General features: G+C 44.5%; 1 protein-coding gene across 1 annotated transcript in view; it reads left to right on the top strand.

The window, feature by feature from the left end:
- LOC145347871 (dnaJ homolog subfamily B member 14-like) overlaps positions 1 to 15,408 on the top strand; it is a 37,625-nt gene extending 22,217 nt beyond the window's left edge. The window contains exons 3-8 of the mRNA XM_080195814.1: positions 3,818 to 3,963; positions 5,825 to 6,004; positions 7,585 to 7,670; positions 9,343 to 9,452; positions 12,728 to 12,900; positions 13,906 to 15,408. Of these exons, the coding sequence (XP_080051940.1) occupies positions 3,818 to 3,963; positions 5,825 to 6,004; positions 7,585 to 7,670; positions 9,343 to 9,452; positions 12,728 to 12,900; positions 13,906 to 14,030 (820 nt within the window). The 3' untranslated portion in view covers positions 14,031 to 15,408. The remainder of the gene's footprint in view (positions 1 to 3,817; positions 3,964 to 5,824; positions 6,005 to 7,584; positions 7,671 to 9,342; positions 9,453 to 12,727; positions 12,901 to 13,905) is intronic.
- The last annotated feature ends 4,175 nt before the right edge of the window (positions 15,409 to 19,583 follow it).

Raw genomic sequence — 19,583 nt, 5'->3', positions numbered from 1 at the left:
AGAAACTTGGTTTGTTCTCACTGGAATGACAGAGGTTGAGGGGAGACCTGATAGAAGTCTGCAAGATTGTGAGAGGCATGGACAGAGTGGATAGTCAGAAGCTTTTTCTGGAAGAGTCAGTTACGAGGGAGCACAGGTTTAAGATGCAAGGGGCAAGGTTTAAAGGAGATGTACAAGGCAAGTTTTCTACACAGAGGGTGGTGGGTACGTGGATCTCGCTTCTGAGGGAGGCAGTGGAAGCAGATACGATAATGAGTTTTAAGGGGCGTCTTGACAAATTCATGAATAGGATGGGAAGAGAGGGATATGGTCCCTGGAAGGGCAGGGGTTTTAATTCAGACAGGCAGCATGGTCGGTGCAGGCTTGGAGGGCCGAAGGGCCTGTTCCTGTGCTGTAATTTTCTTTGTACTTTGTATTGAGCACCTTACTGAGCCCACTGTCCTCCCCTGAGTGTGGCCGAGATTGTCCTGTCAGAATGGCACTGCTGAGACATGGCAGGTGATACTTAATGGAGTTGACCAATGCCTCACAAACTGTTCCCTTTCAGAGGTGGAAGCTGCCACCCAAACCGGTTTGACCAAGCTTTTGGTCACCTGCCCTCGTGGCTCAGTGTCCGATCTTGTTTGATAATCACTCCTGTGAAACCTTTTGGGACGTTTTGAATGCGCTGCTGAAACATGGGAACTGTTTTTCAATACAAGGTGTGTTGATCATTCCCAGAGGGTGTGACAATGAGGATTTGGGAATGTTTACCGTGGCAGTAGCTGTTCCTTTAGTGAATGCTGCCTTTAGGGCTTCTAACTGTGAATGGTGATGCAGAAATTGAACAGTGTGTGAATGGTTACTTTTAATAATGCATCACTCTGACTCTGTACGTAACAAAGGTAGATTACAGCTTTAGAAATGAAAGCAAATAAGGCTGGGAACAGCAGGTCTGGCAGCATCCGTGTGCAGAGTGAAACATTTCACGTTTTAGGTCAATGACCTGTGATTGGGGCTGGTGTGTATTCTGCACTGTAGAATTCTATAATCCGAATTAGAGACGTGAGATATTTAGAACAAGAGGCAGAGAAAGGGAGGAAGTAGAGAAAGAACAAAATGGGGGGGGTGTGCGATAGGGTGGAAGCCAGCGCAAACCAAATGACAAAAGGTTGTGTGGTTAAAAATCCAAATGGAGTGGTCATGAGACAATTAAAGAAATGACACAGGAGCCTGAACGGCAGCCTAGCAACTGCCTAAACTCAACACCACGGAATTAAGAAAGAGGTATGTAAAAAGGTTGTGATCTAAAACAGGTGAACTGCAGGAGGCTGCAGAGTGTGGACTCAATAGACAGGCCGTGCTGTTCCTCAAGCTTGTGTTCAGCTTCACAGAATAAAGAAAATTACAGCACAGGGACGGCCCTCCAAGCCCGCACCGACCACGCTGCCCAACTGAACTAAAGCCCCCTACCCTTCCGGGGATCATATTCCCATCCTATTCGTGTATTTGTCTAGACACCCCTTAAAACTCACTATCGTATCCGCTTCCACTCCCTCCCCCAGCAACAAGTTCCAGGCACCCACCACCCTCTGTGTAAAAAAAAACTTGCCTCGTACATCTCCTTTAAACCTTACCCTTTGTACCTTAAACTTATGCCCCCTAGTAAATGATTCTTCCACCCTGGGAAAAAGCTTCTGACTATCCACTCTGTCCATGCCTCTCATAATCTTGTAGACTTCCATCAGGTCGCCCCTCAACCTCCATCGTTCCAGTGAGAACAACCCAAGTTTCTCCAACCTCTCCTCATAGTTAATGCCCTCCATACCAGGCAACATCCTGGTAAATCTTTTCTGCACCCTCTCCAAAGCTTCCACATCCTTCTGGTGGTGTGGCAACCAGAATTGAACACAATATTCCAAGTGAGGCCTAACTAAGGTTCTATAAAGCTGCAACATGACTTGTCAATGTTTAAACTCAATACCCCGGCCGATGAAGGCAAGCATGCCGTATGCCTTCTTGGACTACCTTCTCCACCTGCATTGCCACTTTCAGTGACCTGTGTACCGGTACACCCAGATCCCTCTGCCTATCAATACTCTTAAGGATTCTGCCATTGGAACACTGGAGTAGGCTGAGGACAGAGAGATCAGACTGTTAGGAGCCAGGTGGGGGTTGGAAACGACAATGACAGGAAAACTCAGGGTTGTTGCTTGTGTTCTAAACAAACGTGTTCTGTGTTGTATCTTCCCCAGTGTGGAGGAGACCACACATGAGCAGCCAATACTGTTACATACATTGGAAGAAGTATAAATAAATAGCTGTTTCGCTTGGAAGGACTGTTTGGGGCCTTGGGTGCTGATGTCCCTGTTTTTCCAGGGCCAGGATGAACCATTTTGAGTTGATTGAATGTTTGAAGCCTGCTAAACCTTCTCATCGTTCCCATTGCCAAAAACCTCATGTCTCCTCTCTAGAAACAAGAAACTTGCGTTTCCACTCCTCGACCTCCCTGGGTGAAAAAGTTTGAACTTTTTGAAAATGAAAACTTTCTGTTAACGCTTTAACTTTAATGTCACACCAGACATTCCGTTCTTTCAGCTGGATAATATTGGGCTGTTAGGTTATCCCAGTTAGCTTGGCGATTTACTATTTTCTGTTTTAATAATCACATTTTCTAAATGTGTCGCTCCTGAATAAGAAAAAAGACTGAATTTTGTGTTTGTTGAGTAAGCACTGTCTTTGAGAGCCAGCATTTGGTGTATAAACACACGTGTGTGAGTCGGCCATTCACCCCCTGTGCCTGCCCCGCCGTTTAACGAGATCCTAGCTGATCTGATTGTGCCTCTATTTTCCTGTATTCCCCAATTCCCTTTCAGTCCTGTATCCGTCAAGAGTCTATCCAACTCTTAAAAATATTCAAAAATCCAGCGTCCACTGCTGTGTAGGGAAGAGAATTCCAAAAACTACTGACCCTCCAAGAGAAATCATCTCCATCATAAGTGGAAGACTCCTTATTTTAAATAGTCCCCCTGGTTCTGGTTTCTCCCACCAGGCGAATGATCTTGTCAATATCAAATCCCAGGATCTTATTTGTTCCAGTAAGGTCACTCCTCATTCGTTTAAACTCCAGTGGATACAGAGCCAACCTTTTCCCAGTCACTTGACATATCTATATCCTTTTTCAGATTCCTTGTGTTGTCTTCACAACTTCCTCTCCTTCTTATCTTTGTGACATCAACAAATTTTGCAATCATAGAATCCCTGTAGTGCAGAAGGAGGCCATGCAGCCCATCGAGTTTGCACCTATCACAATCCCGCCTGGGCCCTTTCCCCATTATCCTGTATATTTATCCCACCAATCCCCCTGACACTGGGCTCCGTTTAGCACGGCCAATCAACCTAACCAGCACATCTTTGGACTGTGGGAGGAAACCGGAGCACCCGGAGGAAACCCACACAGACACGGGGAGAACGTGCAAACTCCGCACAGACAGACACTCAAGCCGGAATTGAACCCGGGTCCTTGGCACTGTGAGGCAGCAGTGCTAACCACTGTGCAGCCATACATTAGATTCTTTCATCCTAAGTCATTGCTCTGGATTGAGTTGAGATCTCTTCACTGATCTCTGTGGCACGCCACTGGTTCACTTTGCCAACCCAAGAATGATCCATTTATTCCTGCTTCCTATTAGCTCACCAGTCCTCTATCCATAGTAATATGTTACCCCCAATACCCTGAGCTATTATTGTTCTACTGCGTTTAGCTCGGTGTACGAACAGGTAACTTTCTACTTGCTGAGATTCCATTTGCACGTTGAATGTTCCAATTTCCCTGTAGGATAAAGAGATGTAAAGATTACTACGAGATTCTGGGGACCAGTAAAGATGCCTCTGATGAGGATCTAAAGAAAGCCTACCGAAAACTGGCACTGAAATTCCACCCGGATAAAAACCACGCACCTGGAGCAACTGAGGCCTTTAAAGGTGAGTTTTGAGAGTCCAGTTTAGAGTTTTACTTTATCCAGCCAACGTTCCTCGTCCCTCTTAATATAAGAACACAAGAAATAGGAGCTGGAGTAGGCCACTTGGCCCCTCTAGCCTGCATTGTGCTGTAACTCCATTTTCCTGTATGGCCCCTATAACTTTTGACTCCCATGTCAATCAAATCTTGTGGAAGAGTCTAGAACTAGGGATCACTGTTTAAAATTAAGAAATTGCCCATTTAAAAGAGATATGAGGCGAATTTTTTTTTCTGAGCACAGTGGGTCTTTAGAACTTCCTTCCCGAAAAGGCAATGGAAGCAGAGTGTATATTTTTAAAGCGGAGGTAGATAGATTCTTGGTAAGCAAGGGGGTGAAAGGTTATCAAGGGGAAGGCAGGCTGTAGATTTGTGGTTAGCGTCAGATTACCCAGGATCTTATTGAATGGTGGAGTAGGCTCGAGGGGCTGAATGGCCTAGTAGGGAGGTCTTGCTGCAACTGTATAGGGCATTGGTGAGGCCTCAGCTGGAGTACTGTGTGCAGTTTTGGTCGCCGCACTTGCGGAAGGATATTTTGGCCTTGGAGGGAGTGCAGAGGAGGTTCACTAGGCTGATACCGGAGATGAGGGGGTTGGACTATGAAGAGAGACTGAATAGACTGGGTCTGTACTCGTTGGAGTTTCGAAGGATGAGGGGGGATCTTATAGAGACGTATAAGATAATGAAGGAGATGGATAGGGTAGAGGTAGAGAGATTCTTCCCACTCAGAAAGGACAGCAGGACTAGAGGGCACAGCCTCAAGATAAGGGGGGGGGTGCAGTTTAGAACGGAGTTGAGGAGGAACTTCTTCACTCAAAGGGTGGTGAATCTCTGGAATTCTCTGCCTGTTGAAGCTACCTCGCTAAATATATTTAAGTCACGGGTAGATAGGTTTTTGATAGACAAGGGAATTAAGGGTTATGGGGAGAAAGCGGGAAAGTGGAACTGATCCACTTCAGATCAGCCATGATCTTATTGAATGGCGGGGCAGGCTCGAAGGGCTAGATGGCCGACTCCTGCTCCTATTTCTTATGTTCTTATGTACTCCTGCTCCTTGTTAGTATAAGAAATTCCTCCTCATCTCCATCCTTTGTTTTTAATGGTTGTGTATTTGAATTATATTCTGGAACGTAGTCCAAAGGACATAAGTGTATTAGATTTCACTGCCCAGCTCTGCGTGTCTATACCAATTTGTCTCTTGGGCAGACACAAAGAGAACGTGCAAACTTCACATAGCTGTCACCCGAGACTGGAATTGAACCCGGGTCCCTGGCGCTGTGAGGGAGCAGTGCTAACCACTGTGCCACCTTCTTGAAAGGGAAAGAGCAATAGAGAAGAAGCGGGGATTGGCTCGAATTGGAGGGTTCCACCAAGCGGACATGAAGTTGAATAGAATCTTTCTGTGCTTTTGTGATTGCGATTCTATATCGGGCCTACATTCACCCAAAACCATCCGACTAAAGTTTAACGAACTAGCATTCGCTTTGAAGATATTAAAGAAAGAGTTTGCATTTTACTAGTGTCCTTCACATCATCAATATGTCCCAAAGCACCAGTGAAGTGTCATCACTGCCGTTATGAAGCAGATGGCAACCATTTTGTGCACAGCAAGCTCCCATTAACAGCAATGTGGTAATGATCAGGATTACTTTTTTATGTAAAAGTGGTGGTGGGAGGGGGGGAATTGGTGGCCAGAACTCTGGGGGAAAACTGCTCAAAATCTGAAGTGGGAGTCTTTGCAAGTTCTCAATGTTGGCTTCTAATCTCTCTCTCTCTCTCTCTCCCACCACCACATCCCCCCTCTCTCTCTCTGTTTTAAATCTGTAGCAATTGGAAATGCCTATGCAGTTCTCAGCAACCCAGCGAAGCGAAGGGACTACGACCAATACGGTGACAGCCAGTCCCCCGGTAACCAACACGGAGGTTTCGAATTTCACCGGAATTACGAATCAGACATCACTCCAGAGGATCTATTTAACATGTTCTTTGGAGGAGGATTCCCCACAGGTACAGTTCAACATTCCCTCCCAAAAAAATACACAAGGTGTATATTAACTACTTTTTTCTCTGCATGAGTGAACCTAAGAAATAGGAGCATGAGGAGGCCATTCAGCCCATCGAGCCCACTCCACCATTTAGTGAGATCATGGCTGGTCTCCTACTTCCGACACCCTTTTCCTACACGTCTCCATATCCCTCAATGTTAATATATAGAAATCTATCAATCTGAGCCTTGAGCTCACCCAATGACTGAGCTTCTGCTCTGGGGCAGAGATTTCCAAGGATTCACCACCCTCTGAGTGAGGAAATTCCTCTTCATCTCATAGAAACTCGACATTAGAAGCAGGAAAAGGCCATTCGGCCCTTCGAACCTTCTCCTCCATTCATCTTGATCATGTCTGATCTTCGAATTCAGTATCCTGATTTCCACCCCCCCCATATCCCTTGATCCCTTTAGCCCCACGGACTATATCTAATTTTGTCTTGAAATCACACATTTTAACCTCAACTACAGTGATAGTGAATTCCACACATTCACCACCCTCTGGGTGAAGAAATTTCTCTTCATCTCAGTTCTAAAAGGTTTACCCCTTCTCCTCAAACTATGACCCCTAGTTCTGGACTTCTCAACAATTGGGAACATTCTTTCTGAATCTACTCTGTCTAATCCTGTTAGAATGTTATAAGTTTCTATGAGATCCCCTCTACCTCTTTTCTAAATTCCAATGAATATAATCCTAACCAACTTAGTTCCTCCTTATATAACAGACCTGCCATCCCAGGAATCAGCCTGGTAAACCTTAGCTGCGCTCCCTCTATAGCAAGGAGATCCTCCCTCAGATAAGGAGACCAAAACTGTACCCAATACTCCAGGTGTGGCCTCACCAATTCCCTGTACAATTGTAGCAAAACATCCTTATTCCTATACTCAAATCCCCTCACTATGAAGGCCAACATACCATTTGCCTTCTTTACTGCCTGCTGTACCTGCACACTTACTTCCAGCGACTGATACACGAGGATTCCAAGGTCTTTTTCAGTCTCCACCTTTCTCAGTTTACACCCATTCAAATAACAATCTGCCTTCCTCGGTTCTAGTTGGCCCACACCTTATCCTGAGACTCTGTTCCCTGGTTTTAGACCCCCTCGGCCAAGGGGAAGTATTCTTCCTGCATCTATCCTGTCGAACTCTGTAAGACATCTGTGCGTTTGAATGAGATCACCTCTCATTCCTCTAAACTCCAGAGAACAATCTTTGCCCAGAGGACAAACCTTCCGTCCCAGCAGTTAATTCAAAGCGTGTGGGATCATTAACTTGCTGCCGTGTTCAGGAGGCCGGAAGGTAGAATTTGAATACAAAATGTGAATCATATTACATTACAGAAATATATTTAATTATTTACATTTTCTGTACAGCTCATAAAATTCTATTAACATTTTTGAAATGTGTTTACACCAGTTACAGTTTGTGTGGACTGGAATCATATATTTTTGCGAGGAGAAATTTTCTCTCTCACTATGTGAGAGTATTGGATTAATTTGACACTATGAGATTGTTGAGTTCTTTCATTATTTTTTTCCTTTAGGTCACACACAGCCATATGCCAATGGACGAGCAAGAGCATCTTACCAATCATATCACAGAGCGGACAGAGAGGAAGACAGAGCTGATGTATGTATTCGTGTCCCATTAAACTAACCCCCAGGCCATTGACAGGGCTCGGTGGCACTGCTGCCTCACTGTGTCAGGGACCTGGGTTCGAATCCTGGCTTGGGTCCCTGTCTGTTGTCCCCGTCTCTGCATGGGTTTCATCTACACTCCAGAGATGTCCAGGTTAGCTGGATTGGCCCCTTTAGTGTCGGGGGAATGAGTTGGGTTAATACATGAGGTTACGGGGACCTGGGTGGGATTGTTGTTGGTGCAGGCTCGATGGGCTGAATGGCCTCCTGCACTGTAGGGTTTCTGAGTTTATAAAATTTACAACTTCACTTGAAGTTGATCGGTTGATTTTTTTAAAAATTTAAATATTAATCAGGATGCAGAGGGGTCCTTAACATACGAGTTATAGGCCACTCAGCCCCTGGGGCCTGCTGTCCCATTCAGTACCATCATGGTTGATCTGATTGTAACCTCAATGTCACATTCCTGCCGATTTCCGCCCCCCTCTCACACCTTTGTCCATCAGGAATTTATCTAACTCAGCCTTAAAGATATTCAAAGACTCTATTTCCACTGCCTTTTCAGAAAGAGAGTTCCCAAGACTCAAGACACTCGGAAGAAATAATTTCTCCTCGTCTCCGTTTTAAATGGGCGACCATCCCCCCCCTCCTTTTTTAAACAGTGACACCTACCCCACAAGAGGGAACATGTGGCACAGTGGGTTAGCACTGCTGCCTCACAGTGCCAGGGACCCGGGTTCGATTCCAGACTTGGGTAACTGTCTGTGTGGAGTTTGCACATTCTCGCCATGTCTGTGTGGGTTTTCTCCAGTTTACTCCAAAGATGTGCGGGTTACGTTGATTGGCCGTGTGAAATTGACCCTTGGTGTTGGGGGATTAGCAGGGTAAGTACCTGGGGTTACAAGGATAGAGCCTGTTGACGCAGGTTTGATAGGCCGAATGGCCTGTAGGGGATTCTATGATCCTTTCCACATCCAGCCTGTCGGTACCCCCCTGGATTTTATCTTTCAGTTAAGTCCCTGCTTATTCTTCTAAACCCCAACAGATGCAAGCCTAGCTTGTCCTCACAAGACAACTCACTCATTCCAGGTATCAGTCTGGTAAACCCAGACTGCTTCCAATACATTCACATTCTTCCTTGAATAAGTAGACCAATAGTGTCCTCATAGAGGATATTTCTCATCTTGTGGAGAAGCCTAGAGCCAGGGGTCAGAGTTTAAAAATCGGGGGTCTCCCATTTTAGACCGAGATACGGCGAATCGTTTTCTCTCTAAATGTTGTCAGTTTGTGGAATTCTCTTTCCCAAGGAGCATTGGTGGCTGGGTCATCGCGTGTGTTCAAGGCTGAGATAGATTTTCAACCAGGCAGAGGGCGGGGGTGGCTGACAGGAAAGAGGAAATGAGATCACCATTAGATCAACCATGACCTTGTGGAACAGTGGAGCAAGCTCGAGGGGCCGAATGGTCTACTCTCCTAACTCTTGCCCCTTTCTGTGAAAGTGCACTAAAATAAGAACAGATTGTCGTGTAGCGTCCGATTTAACTTTGAACCTGGTAAATATTCAGAGGTGCTATTGAATCCTGAAGGAAGACAAAAACATTTTCAAATCTGTAATGAAGTGGAACATGGAAAATTTAACTGCATGTTAATTTTATATCTTTCAGGGAGGATTTTCAACATTTATACAATTGTTGCCCATTATTGTCTTGGTCGTAGTGTCAATTTTAAGCCAGTTGATGGTATCCACGCCACCCTATAGTCTATACTACAGAGCGTAAGTATTGCTGAGTGTGTCCAACTCAGCTTTTCACTCAGTCACTGGTCTTGAGGCAGTTTTGCTTTGATCTGGGTCCCCTGGTGGCACACCACCTTTTTCCATCTCCCCCCCGACCCCCCCTCACTCCCACCACCAAGCCCATTTGATTTGATTTATTATTATCACATGTATTAATATACAATAAAAAGTATTGTTTCTTGCGAGCTATAGAGACAAAGCATACCATTCATAGAGAAGGAAAGGAGCGAGTGCAGAATGTAGTGTTACAGTATTGCTATGGTGTAGCGAAAGATCAACTTAAGTCAAGGTAGGTCCATTCAAAAGTCTGATGGCAGCAGAGAAGAAGCTGTTCTTGAGCCGGTTGGTACGTGACCACAGACTTTTGTATCTTTTTCCCGATGGAAGAAGGTGGAAGAGAGAATGTCCGGGGTGTGTGGGGTCCTTAATTATGCCGGCTGCTTTTCTGAGGCAGCGAGAAGCATAGACTGTGTCAGTGAGTGGGAGGCTGGTTTGTGTGATGGATTGGGTTACATTCACGACCCTTTGTAGTTCCTTGCGATCTTGGGCAGAGCAGGAGCCCAGACCAAGCTGTGATACAACCAGAAAGAATGCTTTCTATGGGGCATCTGTAAAAGTTGGTGAGAGTCGTAGCGGACATGCCAAATTTCCTTAGTCTTCTGAGAAAGTAGAGACGTCGATGGGATTTCTTAACTATAGTGTCAGCCCCAAATTTAACTCCAACGTGATAGATTTTTTTTTTGAATATCTGACTGTTAATTACCACCTTACTGAGAGTGAAGTCATTGTGAGCAGTTACACACCCCACTACCCACTCCGGTATCAGCGGAATGTTTTGAGAGGGTCTGGGATTAAAAGCAGCCAGTTGATTTGAGTGTTTATTCAGCTATAACAGAATGGAGTAACTTTGGTTATTTACAAAGCTTGAGGGAACAACCAGGTAAATTTCAATCAACCACACACTGTGACATTTACTTGCAGCGGGACACGTTGTTAATTTTTGAGAAGGAGCCAAAATTGTAATGGTCATTCTGTTCCTTGTTTTGGTTATTGTGATATTTGCTTCATATTTTTTTTTAAATCCTGCATTTATATAGCATCCTGCTAACCTCAGGGCATCCCAAAGTGATGCAAACCCAAAATAAATATTTTGGAAATGTAGTCGCTATTGTAAATAAGGAAACGTGGCAGCCAACTCGCGCACAGCAAGATCCCACAAACCGCAGTAGGATAATGACCAGAGAATGTTTCACTGGTAGTGGTTGAGGGGCAGGTATTGGGAGGAATTCTCCCGCTCTTCTGCAAAATAGCACCAAGGGAGCGGGGCTTCAGTTTAATGTCCCATTGGAAAGACAGTGAGGCACCCCCTCAGTACTGCGCTGGGAGCGTCAGCCTGTACGTGTTCAGATGTGTGGAGTGGGACGTGAATCCACAATCTTCTAACTGTGCTGTGTACGCTACACCTGAGCAGGGCTCGAAGCCAGTTTGTGTTTGGCAACTGCCCTATTGCAGAGATATTATCCTTCAACTTCTTTCTTTTTATATTTCCTTCAAGGAAAATCTCTTCCTGTCTCGACTTCCAAAGCTCTAATTCACAGTTCCTTTGTTTGAATTATTCGGTTATTTTCGACATTAATTTTCCACGTTGAAGAGTTCTCCCTGGTGTCCTGCCCAATAATTATCCCTCAATCAAAATCACTCATTTTAAAAAAAATTATCTAGTCATTACTTCATTACTGAAATTGGTTAATGTATTTCCTATATGACAGCAGTGAGCAAAAGATATTTCACTGGCTGTAAAACACTGTGTGATGACCTGAAGTCATGAATAATGCTATAAAAATGTAAGTCTTTCTTTTACGAGTGGTCAAGCAGATTGATCTCCCAGGCTAGGGTAGAGAAAAGGATGAGTGGCCAATGGGGTTAACATAAGAACATAAGAAATAGGAGCAGGAGTAGGCCATCTAGCCCTTCGAGCCTGCCCCGCCATTCAATTAGATCATGGCTGATCTGTCGTGGCTCAGTTCCACTTTCCCACCCTCTCCCCATAACCCTTAATCCCCTCTCTTATCAAGAACCCATCAACCCGCTTCTTAAAAATATTTAGCGAGGCAGCCTCCACCACTTCAACGGGCAGAGAATTCCAGAGATTCACCACCCTTTGAGTGAAGAAGTTCCTCCTCAACTCCGTTCTAAACCGCCTCCCCTTTATCTTGAGGCTGTGCCCCCTAGTCCTACTGCCCTTTCTGAGCGGGAAGAGTCTCTCCACCTCTATCCTATCCATCCCATTCATCATCTTATACGTCTCAATGAGATCTCCCCTCATTCTTCTAAACTCTAACGAGTACAAGCCTAGTTTATTCAGCCTCTCCTCATAGCTCAATCCCCTCAACTCCGGTATCAGCCTAGTAAACCTCCTCTGCACTCCCTCCAGGGCCAAAATATCATTGCGCAGGTGCGGCGCCCAAAACTGCACACAGTACTCCAGCTGCGGCCTCACCAATGCCCTATACAGCTGCAGCAAGTAATAAACCAAGGCATCACCTTATGCAATTTTTCAAAGCCATTTTTCAGCTGTACAGAACCTTAGTTAGGCCTCACTTGGAATATAGTGTACAATTCTGGTTGCCACACTACCAGAGGGATGTGGATGCTTTGAAGAGGGTACAGAAGAGGTTTACCAGAATATTGCCTGGTCTGGAGGGCATTAGCTATGAGGAGAGGTTGGATAAACTTGGTTTGTTCTCACTGGAGCGATGAGGATTGAGGGGAGACCTGATAGAAGTCTACAAGATTATGAGAGGCATGGACAGAGTGGATAGTCAGAAGCTTTTTCCCAGGGTGGAAAAGTCAAATACTCGGGGACATGGGTTTAAGTTGGGTGGGGAAAAGTTTAGAGGAGGTGTGTGAGGCAGGTTTTTTTTTACCGAGGATTGGGTGCTGTACTGCTCTTTGTTTATATTAAATTGATCTTTCTCTACACCCGAGTTAATATTCTACAGCCTGTCCTTTTCTCTCTCCCCTGTGTACTCGATGAACGGTATGCTTTGTTTGTGTCACGTGCAAGAAACAATACTTTTCAATGTATCCCAATACATGTGACAATAAATCAAAATGTCTGTCTCTGTACTGGGGACCATGCATGGAATTCAATTTGATTTTCTTTGGATAGATTAAAAAGCGGATTGTAAGAAACATGTTTTTTTTTTTCACTCTGCTTAACAATTTTGAACAGTGAGTTGTGTGTGTTACAGAGCCATGGATCACACCGTCAGGAAGCAGACAAGCAACTTGAAGGTAGTCTACTATGTCAACAAAGACTTTGACAAAGAATACACTGGTGTATCATTACAGAAAGTAGAGAAGAGCGTTGAAGAAGATTATATAAACAACCTTCGGAATAACTGCTGGAGGGAAAGGCAGGAGAGTAAGTTGTTTGAGCTCATCTTTGTGATATTTCGTCCTTTTATAATGACTCTTCGATGAGACCTTTTAACATGCAGACGCCCACATCGTAGCGTTTGAGGCATTAACCAATCACAATGGAGGGATATTGTTCTTTATTTCTTCATGGGATGTGGGTGTTGGTGACGGGCCAGCATTTATTGCCCTGCCCTTAGTTGCCCTTGGAAGGTAGTTAAGAGTCAACCACATCGCTGTGGGCCTGGAGTCACATGTAGGCCAGACCAGGTAAGGACGGCAGATGTCATTTATTGAACCAGATGGGACTGAGACCAGCTTCCAATTCTGGATGAGATTATATTAATTCAACTTAAATTCCACCCACTACCGTGATGGGATTTGAACCCCTGTACTCAGATTAATAGCCTGAATCTTTGGATTACTAGTCCAGTGACATTACCGTTAAGCTACTAACTCTATTGTTGATGGGGTTAGATGGGGAGTGTGGAGCGGAGGCTCAACTGGAGCATAAATACTGGTGGATTAGCAGTTGAATCAAGTGGCCTGTTTCTGGCAATTTAGTTATCGTAGAATCCCTACAGTGCAGAAGGAGGCCATTCTGCCCATCCAGTCTGCACCAACTCTTCAACAGAGCATCTTACCCAGGCCCTATCCCTGTGACACCCTGTATTTACTTTGCTAATCCCCCTAAGCTACACTCTCTGAGATACTAATGGGCAATTAGTGCGGCCAATCCGCCTACCCTGTGTGCCTTTGGTTAGATTTCTGGTAGGCAAGGGAATTAAGGGTTATGGGGAGAAAGCGGGAAAGTGGAACTGATCCACTTCAGATCAGCCATGATCTTATTGAATGGCAGGGCAGGCTCGAAGGGCTAGATGGCCTACTCCTGCTCCTATTTCTTATGTACTTATATCACTGGTTAAATAGCGCCTACCCTATACCTTGTAGTGTTTTCTCAATTGTTGCTGGACTGTGTATATTAATGACGTTATTTCCTCTGCTCTTAAAGAAAATGACTACCTTTACGCGTCAAAGGTTTACCGAGATGATCGACTCCGGAAGAAAGCTGAGCTGATGAGAATGGAAAGTTGTGAAAAGCTGGCGAGACTTAACGATCTGTATCGGGGAGGCTGAGGCAGACTGACCAGGATTTAGCCTTTTAATTTAAATCTTTTGTTGTACAGGGAGACCTTTCGAGCGATTGGCATTTTAAAATAAATGATAAATTGAAGTCTTGTAACCGAATCTTACCTTGAGAATCCTCAGCTGTCCCCCGTTTGTCTGTTTACATGGGCTGTGAGTGATTGTCACCACTGTCCTGTGCAGTGGCTGGATGTGTGTGTGTGTGAGTGTGTGTGTGTACGTTTCATATCCCCTTCACTTTATTGTATACAATACAGTGTATTCTAGATTAGCTTTTTAAAAAAGCACATTATTCAATCTAATGCAATTAATGTCAGTTGTAACAAGGCTTAAGGACTCAAAAGCTGTCAAGCTTTTAATTTCAGAGTTGCCTTGTCTGTGTTTGATGTTCACTGCAGTCCCAGTGGCCCGAGTTGGAACACACACACACACGGACTGAGTAAAAGCTCCCAGTCCTCAGTTGCTTGTCTATAGTACCTTGAAGAGACATCTCTGCTAGTGTCTCTCATTGAAAGTTTTGTACTTTTTAAGATATTTATTAGCTGTTTCAGAATAACTCCATACAATTCCAGTACTTTGTTAACAGTGAGATAGGGTTTAATGTCTTGAAATCTTAGAAACATTCCCTTTATTTGTGTCATGAATAATTATTTGGCTGAGATTTATTCACTGACATTTTTGTTTTTTGCTATTAACTGAATAAGGTAAACAATTGATTGGTACATTGACATATTCCTTATATTAAGGATTATGTGAAAGTTCTTGGGATCAATCTCCACTGTTGCATGTATAGTGGTATAAACTACTTGATATCTGTGAATATTGTATAGGTGTGCTGTAATTCTTAAAATGCGGCATTTGTTTGTACTATTAAAGTATGATGACAATGTACATACAGTTTCCAAGGAATCCCACACGAAGGCTGAAGATTTGAATATTTGCGATGTCTGGGCTGTGGGAGACTGAGAAACGGTGAGGTTAGAACAAAACAGCTCAAGTAATCCCTCCCCCTCACTGGGCTGAAGGAGCTTGAAGCTGTTTCGCAGACTGATGAATTCCAGTGAGTTTCTCCCCCTCCAGTCGGGCAATGTTCAACGTTCCTTCGTGTGTCTGATATCTGATACACAACGAGTTGGTGTCAATATATAATTTTATGCCCCAGAAAACTGTCCCAGGTATTTGAATTGTGAAGATAAATCCCACTAGAAGGTGCAGATGGAATAATCTGCTAAAAATTGTGAATATATATTAGAACTGAACTGAAATCAGTAAGAATGGCTTAGTTTTTATTGTAAATTTGAACTGCTGATTGTAATATATATATTTAATGTATCCTTGTCTTAACCTACATCAAATAAAAATTATTTTAAGCGCGTAACCTGGATAGCTATTGAGTTGAGGCCACAGTTTTGTGTTTTGTTCTAAGTTCACACTGAAGTTTGTGCCGCATTTCGCTTCTATCTTTCTGAATTCTAAAGTGGTTTTCCACTGTAGAAAACAGGCCATTTGGCCCCTTGAGACTGTTCTGCCATTCATTTCCATCATGGCTGATGGGCTCCTTAACTCCATGACCTGCTAAAATAAAAGTGAAATATTGCAGATAAGAACATAAGAAATAGGAGCAGGAGTAGGCCATCTAGCCCTTCGAGCCTGCCCCGCCATTCAATAAGATCACGGCTGATCTGTCGTGTCTCAGTTCCGCTTTCCCGCCCTCTCCCCATAACCCTTAATCCCCTCTCTCATCAAAAACCCATCAACCCGTGTCTTAAAAATATTTAGCGAGGCAGCCTCCACCACTTCAACGGACAGAGAATTCCAGAGATTCACCACCCTTTGAGTGAAGAAGTTCCTCCTCAACTCCGTTCTAAACCGCCTCCCCTTTATCTTGAGGCTGTGCCCCCTAGTCCTACTGTCCTTTCTGAGCGGGAAGAGTCTCTCCACCTCTATCCTATCCATCCCATTCATCATCTTATACGTCTCAATGAGATCTCCCCTCATTCTTCTAAACTCTAACGAGTACAAGCCTAGTTTATTCAGCCTCTCCTCATAGCTCAACCCCCTCAACTCCGGCATCAGCCTAGTAAACCTCCTCTGCACTCCCTCCAAGGCCAAAATATCCTTGCGTAAGTGCGGCGACCAAAACTGCACACAGTACTCCAGCTGCGGCCTCACCAGTGCCCTATACAGCTGCAGCAAGATGCTGGAATCTGAAATGAAAACAGAAAATGCTGGAAAATCTCAGCCGGTCTGACAGCATCTGTGGGGAGAGACTCGAACCAGTGTTTGGAGTCTGGATGACTCTTCATCACAGCTGCCCAATGACCTGCTTTTGTTCTGTGAACTGTACCCCAATAAAAATCCATCGGATTTCAGGGCGAGCTGACCTCTCGTCATTATTAAATTCTTCGTTTCTGTCTCCGCACCCGCTGCCCTGAGCCCTGGTATTTCCAGCAGTTTTTATTTCAGATTTCCAGCATCCGCAGCATTTGCTTTTCAAAAAGTCATTTCGTTCCTGAGCGTGTTCCAGATTTTGACTGGCCTTTACGTGACGGAGTGCTTCCTGACATCCCTGCCCCGAATCGCCTGGCTTCACGCAATAAAAATGTTGTGTCCCTCTTCAACATTAGCTCAGCAATTACAGTAAAAACAGGCCATTTGGCCCAGTAAGCCTGTGCTATCCCAAAAGCAAAATACTGCACAAGTTGGAAATCTGGAATAAAATGGAAAATGCTGGAAGTACTCAATAGTTCGAGCAGCTTCTGTGCAGAATGTTACGCCTCTCCCCCCTTTTCCCTCTCATTTGACCTCAATGGGTTTGTTGAGTAGGAAATATTTACCAATTCAGTTTACGTGATGGGCACCAAAAATAACAGTTGCATTTATATAGCACCTTTCACAACTTCAGGATGTCCCAAAGCACTTTAAGTATATCAGAAATGTTGTCACTGATGCCTAATTTGTACTGATTCTCTGACCATGCAGCACTTTCCCTGTACAACATGCAGTATTGACAGTGTAGTCTCGAGTCGGTGTGCAAGTACAGCATGTAATAAAAAAGGCAAATGGGATGTTGGCGTTTATTGTAAAAGGACTATGTATAAAAGTAGCCGTGAAGTGGAGATGCTGGCGGTGGACTGGGGTCAGCACAGGAAGAAGTCTGTCAACGTTAGGTTAAAGTCCAACAGTTTAACTTGGAATCATGAGCTTTTGGAATGCTGCTCCTTCCTCAGGTGAGTGGAGAGTTGGGTTGACAAACATACCATATATATAAGAACATAAGAAATAGGAGCAGGAGTAGGCCATCTAGCCCTTCGAGCCTGCCCCGCCATTCAATAAGATCATGGCTGATCTGTCGCTGCTCAGTTCCACTTTCCCGCTTTCTCCCCATAACCCTTAATCCCCTCTCTTATCAAAAACCCATCAACCCGCGTCTTAAAAATATTTAGCGAGGAACGAACACTCAATTGCAAGATAATGGTTGGAATGCAAATAATCAAGTCATTACAGTTACAGACAGCACGAGTGGAGAGAGGGATAATCACAGGTTAAGGAGATGTGAATTGTCTCCAGCCAGGACAGTCAGTCGGATTTTGTAAACCCAGCTAAATGGTTGGGATTACATGTAGTGTGACATGAACCCAAGATCCCAGTTGAGGCTGTCCTCACGTGTGCAGAACTTGGCTATTAATCTCTGCTCTGCGATTTTGCGTTATCATGTGTCATGAAGGCCACCTTGGAAAACGCTTACTAGGAGATCAAAGGCTGCGTGCTGAAGTGTTCCCCAACAGGAAGAGAACACTCCTGCTTGGTAATCGTCGCACTGTGTCCATTCATCGGTTGTTGTAGCATCTGCATGGTCTTGCCGATGTATCACACTTCAGGACATACTTTCCTCAGAGACAATGTTGGCCAAGTCGCAAGAGTATGTACCTTGCAGCTGGTGGGTGGTGTTCTCATGTGTGATGGTGATATCCATATCGATGATCTGGCACATCTTGCAGAGGTTGCCATTGCAGGGTTGTGTGATGTTGTGATTGCTGTTCTCCTGAAGGCTAGGTAGTTTGCTGCGAACAATGGTCCGTCTGAGGTTGTGCGGTTGTTTGCAGGCAATCAGTGGGGTGTGGGGATAGCCTTGCTGAGATTTCAATTTCAATTTCAGAGATGACATGTTGAAGGCTCCAAAGAAGATATTGTAGTTTCTCCATTCCGGGGAAGTACTGGACAATGGAGGGTACTCTGTCCGCCATGTCCCGCGTTAGTCTTTTGAGGAGGTTGGTGCAATTTTTCGCTGTGGTGTGTCGGAACTGTTGAGCATCATATCCCATTCTTACGAGCGCATCTTTCAGTGTCTGTAGGTGTCTGTTGTGTTCCTCATTATCTGAGCAGAACCCGTGTATACAAAGGGCTTGTCTGTAAGGGATGGCTTCTTTAACGTGCTTAGGGTGGAAGCTGGAGAAGTGGAGCATTTTGAGGTTATCCATGAAATGCTGAGGTGACCACTGTTGATGGAGATGCGTGTGTCCAAGAATGCAACTGATTCTGGGGAGTAATCCTTGGTGAGTCTGATGGTGGGATGGAACTTGCTGATGTCATCATATAGTTGTTTCAGTGATTGTTCACCATGAGTCCAAAGGAAGAAAATGTCATCGATGTATCTGGGAATTTCACAGTAACTTCATAACAATGTTAATGTAAGCCTTACTTGTGACTAATAAGTAAACTTCCTGTTTAGTGTCAGTGAAGGTCCTGTGCAGTGAAGAGGTCTTGCCTGAGCTTGCAAAATCCTGGCTTGAGACAATTCACACCTCTTTAACCTGTGATTATCCCGCTCTCCACTTGCATTGTAAAAACTTAATTACCTGAAAAGACTCGCATTCCAACCATTATCTTGCAATTTTGTTTTTGTCCACATATTCTGTGTTTGTGAGCCCACCTCTCCACTCGCAATGAAAAAGCAGTGCTCTGAAAGCTCATGATTCCAAATAAACCTGTTAGATCTTAGCCTGGTGGTGTGAGACTTCTTATTGTATGAAGTAGAGAAGTGTTGTCGCAATTGAATAAGGTGTTAGTGAGATCACATCTGGAGCACGGTGTTCAGTTTTTGGTCTCCTTATTTGAGGAAGGATGTGGTGGAATTGGAGGCAGTTCAGAGGAAGTTCACCATTGAATCATAAAATCCCTACAGTGCAGAAGGAGACCATTTGGCCCATCAAGTCTGCACTGACTGCAATCCCACCCCACCCCTATCCCTAAAACTCCATGTATTTACCCTAGCTACTTTCCTGACACTAAGGGGCAATTTGGCATGGCTGATGCACCTAACCTGCACATCTTTGGAGAGTGGGAGGAAACCCACACAGACAAGGAGGGAACGTACAAACTCCACACAGTGACCCAAACTGGGAATTGAACCTTGGCGCTGCAAGGCAGCAATGCCAACCACTGTGCCACAATGCTGCCTGATTTGATTCTGGGGATGAAAGGGTTGACGTGTGAAGAAAGATTAAACATTTTGGGCTGACTACTCGCTGGAGTTTAGAAGGA

This window comes from Carcharhinus amblyrhynchos, chromosome 1, assembly GCF_965287045.1.
Source record: "Carcharhinus amblyrhynchos chromosome 1, sCarAmb.v2.hapA, whole genome shotgun sequence".
Lineage (NCBI taxonomy): Eukaryota > Metazoa > Chordata > Chondrichthyes > Carcharhiniformes > Carcharhinidae > Carcharhinus > Carcharhinus amblyrhynchos.
Note: the sequence above shows the minus strand (reverse complement) of the source record. Positions and strands in the feature narration are given on the sequence as shown.